The 13,252-nt window shown below is 42.6% G+C and overlaps 1 protein-coding gene across 16 annotated transcripts in view; it reads left to right on the top strand.

Annotated features, from left to right (window-relative positions):
• MICAL3 (microtubule associated monooxygenase, calponin and LIM domain containing 3) overlaps positions 1 to 13,252 on the top strand; it is a 117,436-nt gene that overhangs the window by 63,478 nt on the left and 40,706 nt on the right. For 11 of the 16 annotated variants that reach the window (XM_040436928.1, XM_040436901.1, XM_040436870.1 and 8 more), the window contains 5 exons: positions 70 to 158; positions 578 to 668; positions 8,596 to 8,794; positions 9,993 to 10,237; positions 11,974 to 12,063. In XM_040436928.1, the coding sequence (XP_040292862.1) occupies positions 70 to 158; positions 578 to 668; positions 8,596 to 8,794; positions 9,993 to 10,237; positions 11,974 to 12,063 (714 nt within the window). The remainder of the gene's footprint in view (positions 1 to 69; positions 159 to 577; positions 669 to 8,595; positions 8,795 to 9,992; positions 10,238 to 11,973; positions 12,064 to 13,252) is intronic. The other 5 variants (XM_040436933.1, XM_040436917.1, XM_040436908.1 and 2 more) reach the window with 1 other exon arrangement.

Genomic DNA, 13,252 nt, shown 5'->3' with positions numbered 1-13,252 from the left:
TCGGCTGTTCTAAAATTTGACTAGAAATCCAACTTCTCTGGGCTGTTATTTATTTTATTTTTATTACAGGAAAATTTTATTGCAAACCTCACTACTGTTACAGACGTTCCGGCTATAGCCAGCGGAAGAGAGCGGCCGCTCCTGCGCAGGTCAGCAAGGTGAGTTATACAGATGCCTAGCTGTGCTGTATAGCTTTTGTGCAATTACAACTCCCATCATCAACTGACAGCTGCAGACCTATTATAATTCTGATGAGCCAGCACAATCTTAGGTCATTATGCAGCAATCATGTAGTTTCCTACCTATTGGACTTGTATGCAAAATATAAAGATTTATTCTTAGCATTGCTACTGATGATTACCACAGGTTTTATGTTACAAAGGTTCATCTGAACATTTATAGTCTTTTTTCCCCTATGTTCTCACACCATTCCATACACTGCACCACTTCACTGTCTGTATGGATCATAAATCACTATTCAGCTTGAGATTTTTGGCTGACTCAGACAGTAAACTGAGAAAGTGTTTATATGCTATACACACTTTTATATTGTGTAATTCTGTTTCTGACTCTGCAGGAGCTTAAAGGACCCGCAAAGGACACGCCCGATGCTGAAGAACCTGGACGAGCCCCCACATTACCCCTTGCTGCTGTAGAGAAGACCCCAGGTACCAGCAGTTCCTTCCTGCGGCGAGCTATGAGCCTTTGTTCCCTGGCACGGCGGCTGCCGAATGTGGTGTCCTCCGTAAAGAGTCTGCTCTGTCAAGATCCATTGGACTGTTTTTTCATGTGTCAGCTGACAGTGTTTGGGCTTCCCTTTCTCTATGTCCAGTCTGAAATTCTGATGCAGATTTTGGGGGAGTTTCCTTGGTCATCTGTGCCCTGAGGGGTCAGCAGGATGGGAAAATATGGATATTTTATTCTGTTAACAGTAGCGGTGATATTGTGTCGTGTCCATTTCCAGTAGGATATAGCAGTCCATCTTAAAGGGAAGATCCTCTTGTGCCACAGTGTATCTCAAAATAGAAATGAAGCAACTTTGCTAATAGTCATTTTTTTTAACACCTGTAATTCTGTCTCTACAGCTCCTATGCTGATTTGTGTTTTCTCCATGGCAACAGACTACAAACAAGCTTTCTGTAGTCAGATTCTGAAGTTATGCTTATCTTCTAGCTGCCCCCTAATCCTTATTGTACACATTTGGTTGGTTAGGAAGAATTGGGGCACAGATACAAGGGAGTACTTTATGACTGAAGGTGCAAGCACAGGTTTGGGTTTGGTTGTAGTTTACCATGACCACACACAGGTCTTTATAGGACCTATAGACAGTAGGAGTTTGTTAAATAAATCTGTTTGCAAAGTTGCTTCATTTTCGATGCATTAAAACAATTAAAAATCGTGAAGCTGAACTTTTATGTAAGCAAAATTCAAGACTTTGTAGCCTTAAAGGGGTTGTCCATCTTTTTGGGGGATGTTTTTGGTAACCCCCCTCCCCTCCAGGGAGACCTTTTGAGGTGAAGCATACGCTGGCTCCTTCGCATCACGGCCTTAGCAGTTTCGCTGGGCTCCCTGGATATAAACTTCCTGTTTGCCACCTCCATAGCCAATCCCCTGCTTCCCTTTCGTCATGTCAAATGGTCATGTTACGCAAGGGGGCAGGTCAATCCCTGGCTGCAGCGGCGTCAAACAGGAAGTTTACACCTAGGGGAGAGGCTGTGGAACTAAGGAGCTGGGAGCCAGCTCCAGAAAGCGGGTAAGTATGCTTCCCTTCACAGTGCTGCCTAGGAGGGGAGTTTGCTAAAAAAAAAACAAAAAAAACCACAACGCCTTTTAAGAGCTTTACTAAGAATCAGCTATTTTTGTTATACAATTTTGTGGGAACGCTAGGACTATTAAAACTTCCAACATTTACTAAATCTGCCAAGTTTTGCAATGAAAACCATGGACACTTTCTGCGGGCACAATTTTAGAGTTGATAGCTGTGCAGGTAAACAGCAGGTTGTGAGGAAGGTTTTTAGTGTCAAGTGGCCGCAGTTATGTTGGTCGGTAGCCTTAGATATTTTTTATTCCTGATGAGACTGACTAGCTGCAGGGTCCAAATTATTTGTTCACCCAACCAAATGACTGCCCCAGGGGTTAGCTGTTTGTTTTTGTTTTTTATTTATTTTTAAATGGCTGCCATATTTTTATAGGATGAGAGTTGTAGGTGGAATGTGTTTGTATTTTCCTGTTAGAGATGTTAAAGAGAACCTGTCATCAGCTTTATGCTGACCTCACTGAGGGCAGTATAAATTAGTGACAGAAATGCTGATTTCAGCGGTGTGTCATTTATGAGCTAAAAGTAAGAGGTTGGTGAGAACCAGCATCATAATCATTGCAGGCCAGGCCTTGAGAAGAGTCACATCTACCTGAGAAGAGTCCTGGTTATTCATAATCTCCTGCTCTCCCCGCTTATCTGCTGCTGATTGGCAGTTCTCTCCTAGAGAGAAAGGGAGAAAACTAGGTAGAAGACTGTCAGTCATCAGCAGGTGGGCGGGAGAGCAGGAAGTCATGAATAACCAGGACTCTTCTCAGGTGGCCGGACTCTTTCCCAGGCCCAGTCTGCAATGATTGAGATGTTGGTTCTCGGCAACCACTTACTTCTAACTTTTAAATGACAGGCTGCTGAAATCAGCTCTCTTGTCTTTACTTTATGCCGCTGTTTAGTATGGGCAGCATAAAGTTGATGACAGGTTCCCTTTTAAGAAGTGAGGTTTGAGTGGGCACCGAAGAATGGATGGACTTTTACATTGGTTTTTTAGTTTTTGCTGTCAGAATTTAGGGGAGTGATATATAACAGGGCAGGAAGCATTTATGTATTCAAATTCTTGAAGGGGTTTTTCATTTTATTTAATTTTTTTGTCATTTTGCCATGAACAACAGTCAAGGCTGAAAAGATTGTAGAGCTATTGAGTTTTTTTGTTAGTTTTTATAGGTCAGTGAGTGTGACCTTTCAGATTATAGTTTGGGTTGCTGCGCACATTAATAGCCTGAGACTTGAAAAATGTATAATTTTTGTTTCACTAATTTTTACCATTGGTTCTTCACAGTTTTTATTTATTCTTTAAATTATATGTATTTATCTTTTTTTCATATTTTGGGGCACTGGAAGAGTTATTGGGTTATGTGGTAATATACAATTCTTTTGTATGTGTCATTTAGTAGGATTGGTACAAAATCTAGGATGTTGACTGTTGTGCTTATTGTTTATTTGTATTAGAGCCATGTTCCTGACCAGTGTTAGGCTACTTTCACACTTGCGGCAATGTGGTCCGGATCCGCCGATCTGCCGCTGACTGAAAGCATTTGTGAGACGCATCCGGATGCGGATCCGTCTCACAAATGCATTGCAAGGACAGATCCGTCTCTCTGCTTGTCATGCGGACAGACAGATCCGTCTCTCTGCTTGTCATGCGGACAGACTGATCCGTCTTGTATCTTTTTTCACGTTTTTACCGGTCTGCGCAGGCCGGAAGGACGGATCCGGCATTCCGGTATTTTGAATGACGGATCCGGCACTAATACATTCCTATGGGAAAAAATGCTGGATCCAGCATTCAGGCATGTTTTCAGTTTTTTTGGCCATAGATAAAACTGTAGCATGCTACGGTTTTATCTTTTGCCTGATCAGTCAAAACGACTGAACTGAAGACATCCTGATGCATCCTGAACGGATTACTCTCCATTCAGAATGCATGGGGATATGCCTGATCAGTTTTTTTTCCGGTATAGAGCCCCTGTGACGGAACTCTATGCCGGAAAAGAAAAATGCTAGTGTGAAAGTACCCTTATTCGGATAGCTATTCAAATGTGTTTATTATTGCCGAACTATGAAATTGGTGGAAGAAAATTTAGCAGAATTTTATTTATTTTTTCCTTTTTTTAAGTCTGTAGCCTTTATTTTTGACTTAAAAAAAAAAAAATGTAACTGACAAAATGGTTTCCATGTCTAGAGAGTGTAAGTAGAATGCATAACCGCAGGAAATGCCATAAATTTACAATAGGTGTGTGTCCCTCTTTTAGGACCCGCAACTATCACAACTGCGTGCCACTAGGAGCAGAGAGGTGTCTGTGCATGTGTGGCTCTTTCAGCTCACTTCTGTGGGAGTTCTGTAAATAGCACAACTCCCATAGAACTGAATAGAGGGAGCTAGGCACATGCGGCCACCTTTCCATTCCTGATGGTGCAAGACGGGACCCCTTTTTTGAGATCGGTACAAGTCCTAGAGGTGGGACCCACACTTCTGAGAGTAGCTTGTAACAGTAATTTATGGCATAGCACATCTAATGAATATGCCAGTAATGTCCAGATGAGAATACCCCTGTAAGCTCTGCTGTCCCTTTTGTGACAATCTGGTTGATTGAGATGCACTTCCTTACAACCACAATTCAATTAGGTTGTCAGGCAGCACTTAGCCAGCGGCCATCTGTCTCTGATTCCTTAGGCCCTCAGCTTAAGGGTACAACCACACGGTGCCATCGTGTCGTGGTGGCAATGCATCGCAACTGGGATGTGTGGGTCGTATGCTTAGGCAGATTGACTTCTGAACTTGGGGCAGTAAAGAAACGTGCTCCGACTAACCCATGCATTTCTCCATCTGTTACCGCCTTATTAATCAGATTTTTGGAAAACTATTTTTGTGGAGAAATCTGTTAAGTTATACTTCAGGGGGAAGTCCGTCTCTTAGTGTTAGAATTGGTTGTATTATTGCCCACCCAGTTCTCTATACATTAATGTCTTCGGCTGCTTCTCCATGTGTATTTTACACTGTATATGGCTTCCATGATGCTGCATTTCACTGCAGTGTGCACTTTAACTTCCAAACCACTATATTTAAATTTTTAGCACTGTTTTTTGATGGGTTATGTGTTTCTGTGTTACTAATGGAGATCACGGTTCTATTATAATTTGGTATTTTGCTGGAGTCTCAGCTACTGTAAAACACTGTGTAGATAGATGAAATCCTACATTGTGCTAGGTTATATGTGACTGGCGGGATCCATGTTACTGCATTTGGCCAATTACTTTTACATTAGTCATTGATGTATTTATTTGCTGCTGTTACTCCCGAACAGTTTGGTGAGTGGAGGGTTAAAAGGGGTTTTCCACCTAAATATATTTTAGAAAAATCTGATTAATAATGCACATTCTAGCCATTCCATCTCTCATTGTTTGCTGTGGATGCCCAGATTTTTGTCTCCAGTTGATGCAGGTCGTTAGCTGAAGCTGCATGGAGGATTGGCAGGCCTAAATCTCCATATTTCAGCATATCTTGCTTTATTAATGAGATTTTTGTAACGTATTCTGGCAGCTGTTAACGGTCAAGTGACTGAGCTCAGTATTGATGTTAAGTGTACGTGGAGGGGCATATACACGGTTCTACAGGAACCTCACTGTATGATCTACTCATTATGCTTCATTGAGTCTGTACCGTGAGTTTGTCGTGTTGCGTGTCCTTTTTTTTCTCATTGTCGATAATATGAACGCTGCCACTTCTATGACTACAATACATAACGCAGTCGGTGTTCTGGTGTCCGCTAAGTTACAATGGAATTTAGGTGGCAAAGCGAAACACCCTTTAAATGTCCGTATTTATCTCTGCATGGGTAGGAAGCCATAATTGATCCTAATGCTTAGTGTTTCTTATATTGTATTATTTGCAATTCTGCTGGCTGACAGATACCCCAGAACGTATTCTGTGCAGACCGTGAACCAGCAGGGGACAGCAGCAAGATGCGACAGCCTGCAGTAAATGTTGGAATTCAGCTCTGGATGTGTTTGGAGTACAAGACAGGATGTAACTCATGTCTCCTAAGTATACCTTGCCCCCTTTTCCACTGGTGATCACAGCACTATCTTTGGTTTACATTGTAGACCTTCACCTCATGTTCCAGCGTACCCCATTAAATCGTAGCACTATGTGGATACCCTATTAGCACCTTCTTGTTAGTCCACCATATTCCCACCCACTGCGCTGAGACGTGTATTTGAGACTCCACCCTTTGTACATGTTTTTTTTTTTTTTTGCCCTGTGTCTCAGTATCTCTGCCTGTTCCTGTGTTATTTCTGTAATGTTGTGTTCCTCCCCTTTTATCTGTTGCACTTTTAAGTTAATAAATTAAAGCTTTAAATTTTTTTCTGCTGGTTTCTGAGTTTTTCATTTTATGGCGGCGCTGTTACCTTTAAAGGGGTTGTCTCACTTCAGCAAATAGCGTTTATCATGTAGAGAAAGTTAATACAAGGCACTTACTAATGTATTGTGATTGTCCATATTGCTTCCTTTGCTGGCTTGATTAATTTTTCCATCACATTATACAGTGCCTGTTTCCATGGTTACCACCACCCTGCAATCCATCATCGGTGGCCGTGCTTGCATACTATAGGAAAAAAACACCAGCCTATGTGCACTTCCATCGTCCTGGCCACCAGAGAGGGTGGTGCTTTCTACTATAGTGTGCAAGCGCGACCACCACTGATGGATTGCAGGATAACCATGGAAACAAGCAGTGTACAATGTGATGGAAAAATGAATCCAGCTAGCAAAGGAAGCAATATGGATGATAACAATACATTAGTAAGTGCCTTGTATTAACTTCCTCTACATGATAAATGCCATCTGCTGAAGTGAGACAACCCCTTTAAGTCTGTAATTCTTTGGCAGCACGTAAAGCAAAGCTCCAGTCCTGAGTATCATTTAAAGTTAAATATAATAATGAATAGCTTTGCAGATACTACTGATACTCAATTATGATATATTTTTTTGAGCTCCAGTTGCGCCCAAAGCTGCATTGACAAGTCGCTTGCTGCCAATACTAGACTTATGGTGACAAAGGTTATTGGAGAGTGCCTGATGTAAAGCATCACTCTCCCATGAAGCAAATCAGCAGGCCATGCTTTGTATGAAGCACAACACTAGAAAAAGGCAGCAGACATGTGAGACGATGCAACCTATGAGCTGACAGAATTGTGAATGCAGCTTTGGATGTGACTGGAGAAGAAAACACGTTGCAGCTTATTCACTCAGAGCCTGGATGCACTCCATTATAACAGGTCATTATCACGTAGGTGCCGGCAAGAAACCATATTATCTTCACCATGACTGCCAGCTGATTCCCTCATTTTTTTGAAGGTTATTTAGTTATATAGCCAGCATCTCTAAAAGGTTTTCATTTTTTATTTATTTTTTTCCAAGCCCCCGCTTTGATTTTAAGCCTTTGTTTTACAAGGCTGCCCCCCTTGCTTTTCCCATATTATTCATCTCTGCAGCTTTGTCTTCTGTCTCTTGTGAGTGACTTTTTCTCTCTTGTCCTCCTGTTATTTGTCATATTTTTATCATTTCTTCAAATTTTTCACTCATGGCCCTTAAAGAGACAGTATATAGTCTAACCACAGATTACATAATGAGGTATTTCTCCTTAGGCTACTTTCACACTAGCGTTTTCGCTGGATCCGGCACGGTTTCACTAAGACGCTTCCGTTACTGATAATACAACAATCTGCATCCGTTATGAACGGATCCGGTTGTATTATCTTTAACATAGCCAAGACGGATCCGTCATGAACTCCATTGAAAGTCAATGGGGGACGGATCCGTTTTCTATTGTCAGAGGAAACGGATCAGTCCCCATTGATTTGCATTGTAGGTCTTGACTGATCCGTCTTGCTCCGCATCCCAGGACGGAAATCAAACCGCAGCATGCTTTTTAAATTTTAAAGTTTTGGACCACTTTGTATATTTTATTAGCCTCGTATTGGCTTTAATGTGCATTCATACTCGGGAAGAAGTCATTTTGGTGGCAGAACTAGTAGGCGAATGCAGCCTACTAATTCATCTGTACCTAGTGAAATCCATGAGGCAGGGAATACTATGAGAACACATCACTTGTGCCTCACCAGTTCCTCTAATTTAGAGTTTTTCAGGGTCCGGATTCAATGTATTTATTTTAAAATCTATATTTTGGTATTTATTTTTTTCGATGCACAGATGCAGGTAATTTATTGTCGCCATATATAATATCCTTCCCTTTCAAGATAAAAAGGAATATTTCAGCTTATATGTATTGCTGAGATCTGGGCGCATGGTGGGGGATTATGGATACAGATACAAGAAGCCCAGGTGAAGCTGCAGCACATAAAATCGTATACTAGAGAATATTTAGGAACCCTCATTATTCTTATTACCACAGTCATCCAGTAACAACTAACAGGTTTTCATCAAATGATCTATGAAACATTCAGGAGCGCTGATTAGTTTTCTGTAGCCACAGCGCCTCCTACAGTCCAGTATTGACAGATAAGTTAGATGCAATTTCTAAGCCTTAAAGGGGTATTCCCATCACATGAAATGGGGGCATATCGCTAGTCCCAGAGGTGGGACCCGCACTTATCAGACAATGGGGGCATATCCTAGCGATATCCCCCATTGTCTGAGATGGCAATACCCCTTTAATGATTTTCTGATAATAAATGTATCAGCAGGACACTTAAAGCCCAGCTAGTCCCCAGAGCTTGTGCTAATGTCCAGCTGTTCATGCCGTGCTGTGTTCTTCTTTTAGGTCCTAGCATGAATGGTGTTGAGGACCACACTGTAGCCAAGAGATTACGAGCCACTCCAGAGCGTATTGAGCTGGAGAACTATCGAGTGTCCATGCAAAAAGAAGAGCTGGAAGAAGTTCCAGAAGAGACACTGGCGGAACACAATCTGAGCAGTCTGCTGGATAAAGGTGAAGAGGACGAGGAGGAGGCCGCCAGCAGGTGAGAGTGGAGCCTGCGGTATTACACTGCTGGTATTTTTGTACATAGGAGCAGAATTATACTAGTTATATTCTTGTACATAGGAGGCAGTATTATGGAAGTTATATTCTTGTACATAGAAGGCAGTATTATAGTAGTTATATTCTTGTACATAGGAGGTAGTATTATAGTAGTTATATTCTTGTACATAGGGGGCAGAATTATACTAGTTATATTCTTGTACATAGGAGGTAGTATTATAGTAGTTATATTCTTGTACATAAAGGCAAAATTATAATTATATTCTTGCACATAGGGAGCAGTATTATAATAGTTATATTCTTGGTCACCTCTGGGACCTGCACCTACAATGAGAATGGAGCGGGGAATTTAATGGAGCGCACACTGCGCGTGCGCAGCCGCCCTCCATTAATTTCAATGGGGCCGCCGAAAATAGCCGAGCGCTGGCTCGGCTAGTTCTGTCTGCCCCATATAAATGAATGGGAGCAGGGGCTGCGGATGCGTGGTGCGCTCCCATTCACTTGTATGGGAGCAGTGCTTGGTGGTGGATGGACCCTGGGAAACCCGGGGTCCTCCAGCCACCACTCTCCCCGCTCCGTTCTCCTTGTAGGTGCTGGTCCCAGAGGTAGGACCCGCATCTATCAGACAATGGGGGCATATCCTAGCGATATGCCCCATTGTATGTTATGGAAATACCTCTTTAAAGGGTTTCTGTCACCACAATTTTAGTTGTAATATTCCTGTACATAGGAGGCAGGATTTGTATTGTAGTAGTTATATTCTTGTACATAGCGGCAGTATTATAGTAGTGATATTCTTGTACATAGCGGCAGTATTATAGTAGTGATATTCTTGTACATAGCGGCAGTATTATAGTAGTTATATTCTTGTACATAGGAGGCAGGATTTTAGTAGTTATATTCTTGTACATAGGAGGCAGTATTATAGTAATATTCTTGTACATAGGAGCAGTATTATAGTAGTTATATTCTTGTACATAGGAAGCAGTATTATAGTAGGTATTTTCTTGTACATAGGAGGCAGTATTATAGTAGTTATATTCTTCTACATAGGAGGCAGTATTATAGTAGTTATATTCTTGTACATAGGGGACAGCATTATAAGGAAGCCTATCGCTACTATAAGGTGAGGGGTTAGTGTTGGTTTTGAAAAAAATATTATATTGGGCTCCTTACAGTAGCTCAGAGTCTGAGATGGATGAAGATGAAGAGGAGGAGCAAGAGGAAGGTGAAGAACCTGCACCTTCCTCTGATCTTGGTGGTGTGCCATGGAATGAGGCAGTGAAGATTCATGCAAAACTGAAGGGACGGAGTGCAGATGAAATGGAAAACTACCAATCTGTGGAGCCGGGTGTCAGTGAGGATGAAGAGGAAGATTATGATGAAGAGGAGGAAGATGTTGAGGACGAAGCCTCTAGTGAAGGTCAGTCTATATATTTCATTTTGCTTTGTCCAGGGCAGACCTAGTTTGATTTGCATACAGTAATATTGTTTTGAGATTCTGATGGTGAGATCTCCTTATCCCATAATGAACGGGGTAAAATGAGGTCCATGTATCTGGTTCTAAGTAGATTTACCAGACAGGTGACGTGACTTTAAACACTGGCACCGAATTTGTGCTAGTCCTTTTGTGGTCAGTACCACCGGCTCTGTACTTGGCTCTTGAAATATCATATTGGCCAAATTTTAAATTAGAATTGTATTTTACCTAAGCTTTTTATCCCTGAAATAATAAATTATCCTGCCATTATATCTGTATCTGGGAATGTTTGGTGACTGGTAACATAGCTTCCAGATGGGAGCACCCAGCTGTTTTATTCCTTTAAAGGGAATTTTATGGTGTCCTAACTAAGGGCAACATAAACTAATGACAGGTCTCCTTAGCAAAATGCTGGGTCACTTATTTTATTTTTTATTTTTTTTATTAACCTAGACTATTTGCCAAAATCTTGTGTTGAACAGCTCCAGCACGTGCCAGTGAGTCCCCGTATTCATGAGCTCATGGCTCTCCCTGCCCACTGCTGGCGCGAGCTCATGAATATCAGGACTCATTGGCATACTCGGGAGGATTTAAAAGTGAAGGCAGCAGAAAACTGTAAAGCTTATTTTTCTGGGACAACACTCATTCTCTATCCATAGGTAAGGAGATAAGTGTGTGATCGTCAGGGCTCCTATCGCTGAGGCCCCCACTGATCACAGTAATCGGGTTTCTGCTTTCCCTCGTTTCCTTGGAGTGGTGTCACGCATGTCTCAGGATAATAGAGTACAGCACTCTGCTATCATGGACATGCACATATACCACTCTACTCATTCCTGTGATTGGTGGGGTCCCCAGTGGTTAGACACCCCCGATCAGACTCTTTTCCCTATGGATAGAGAACAAGTGTTGTTCACAAGAAGAACCCTTTAAGGGCACATAACCACATATGGCATAAACACTGTGGATGTCATGCAATGGAATTGCGTGTGGAAAATCCACACCTTTTGACAACAGTAGCAAATCTTGTCAATGCTGTTAAAATAAAAATAAAAAATCTGGAACGTGACCATTGGTGCCTATTTTAAATGCATAGCGGGTCACTTCATGTTTCGGATTTCCACACAGGTTTCATCTGTTGCAATGCATGCAGTGAAATCTGCCACAAATTTAAAGTCTGCCTTGTGTGGCCATCCCCTAATGGCAAATATGGGAACTAATAATGGTTTCTTATTGGTTTTCATCCAACTTTCTCATAAGCAGGACAGTAGTCAGGCAAGAGTGGAAGGCATTTTTGATTATCACCCAGCTTTCCCTGGAGCTGATATGATCATTCCTGGATTAGTGGCCCTATTCCCTCATGATTTAGGGCAGTGCAACCTTTGGTTCTTAGACTGTTGATGCATAATGGGAGTTGTGGTCTGATATCATCTGGAAAGCCAGAGTATGCAGACCGGTGGTATACACACAATGATATGCTCCTGTGTTTTGGGGTTGCATTACTGGAATTATCAGGCCTTGGTCCACTGTTCCCTTCATGACCTGGAGCACGAGGATGTGTAATTTCATGACTTTCTTCTTTCTCATTGAACTCTCCTCTCATCTGTCTTTCTCTGCCCCTCTCTTTGTCTCCATCTCTGTGGGGGCGGGAAGGGGCAACTTCATTGCGCCCTCTTGTGTAGAGGGTGAGTATTGCCCCTGGGAGAGAGAATTGCAGCAGGGTCTCTGGCTTCAGCGTATATCTGATGAAGACACAGTTGGTACGTTTAAAGGTATCCCACCGCTGCCACCACTTTCTTTTCTTCCCCTTCTTCCCAGCAAGGATTATTAACACTCAGAATAATTCCTACACCACTGAAATCACATGAATCACATCGTTTTACATAGTTACATGAAGCCTTAAAGGGCTTCTGTCACCCCACAAAAGTCTTTTTTTTTTGGATAGTTACATTCCTTATAGCGCGATATAGGAGAATATAATCTTATCACTTACTTTCATGCGGCCGTTTCTTTAGAAAACGAAGTTTTATAATATGTAAATCCGGTCTCTACCAGCAAGTAGGGCGTCTACTTGCTGGTAGCCGCAGCAGAAAACCGCCCCCTCGCCGTGTTGATTGACAGGGCCAGCCGTGATCTCCTCCTTCGGCCGGCCCTGTCAGTATTTCAAAAATCGCGCGCCTCTGTTCATTCGGCGCAGGCGCTCTGAGATGAGGAGGCTCGTCTCCTCAGAACTCCCTCAGTGCGCCTGCGCCGATGACATCACCGAAAGAGAAGACGTCATCGGCGCAGGCGCACTAAGGGAGTTCTGAGGAGACGAGCCTCCTCATCTCAGAGCGCCTGCGCCGAATGAACAGAGGCGCGCGATTTTTGAAATACTGACAGGGCCGGCCGGAGGAGGAGATCCCGGCTGGCCCTGTCAATCAACACGGCGAGGGGGCGGTTTTCTGCTGCGGCTACCAGCAAGTAGACGCCCTACTTGCTGGTAGAGACCGGATTTACATATTATAAAACTTCGTTTTCTAAAGAAACGGCCGCATGAAAGTAAGTGATAAGATTATATTCTCCTATATCGCGCTATAAGGAATGTAACTATCCAAAAAAAAAGAAAAGAGTTTTGTGGGGTGACAGAAGCCCTTTAAAGGGTATCTGTCAGCAGTTTTGCACCTACCTTTCCACTCTGACAGGGTCAGGCAATGAAAACATCATACTGCCTGGCTCTATCAATCAAAGTGGAGAGGGCGTGGCAGTTGCAGAGAGCAGAGCCTCTAGGTGTACCAGTAACGCCCCCATTGCTCCTAGAGGCTAATTGACATATATCAAAACATCATTTTTCCCAGCAATGCGGACACATATGAACACGGGGCCAACACAGATGCCTTCAACTGCCAAGCGCACATGTAACAGGTCAGCCAGTTTCATAGGTACAAATCTGCTGACCGATGCCCTTTAAACTCTAGTCAC

The sequence above is a fragment of the Bufo bufo genome, chromosome 1 (genome assembly GCF_905171765.1).
Source record: "Bufo bufo chromosome 1, aBufBuf1.1, whole genome shotgun sequence".
Classification (NCBI taxonomy): Eukaryota; Metazoa; Chordata; class Amphibia; order Anura; family Bufonidae; genus Bufo; species Bufo bufo.
This window is presented reverse-complemented; position numbering and strand designations above follow the sequence as displayed.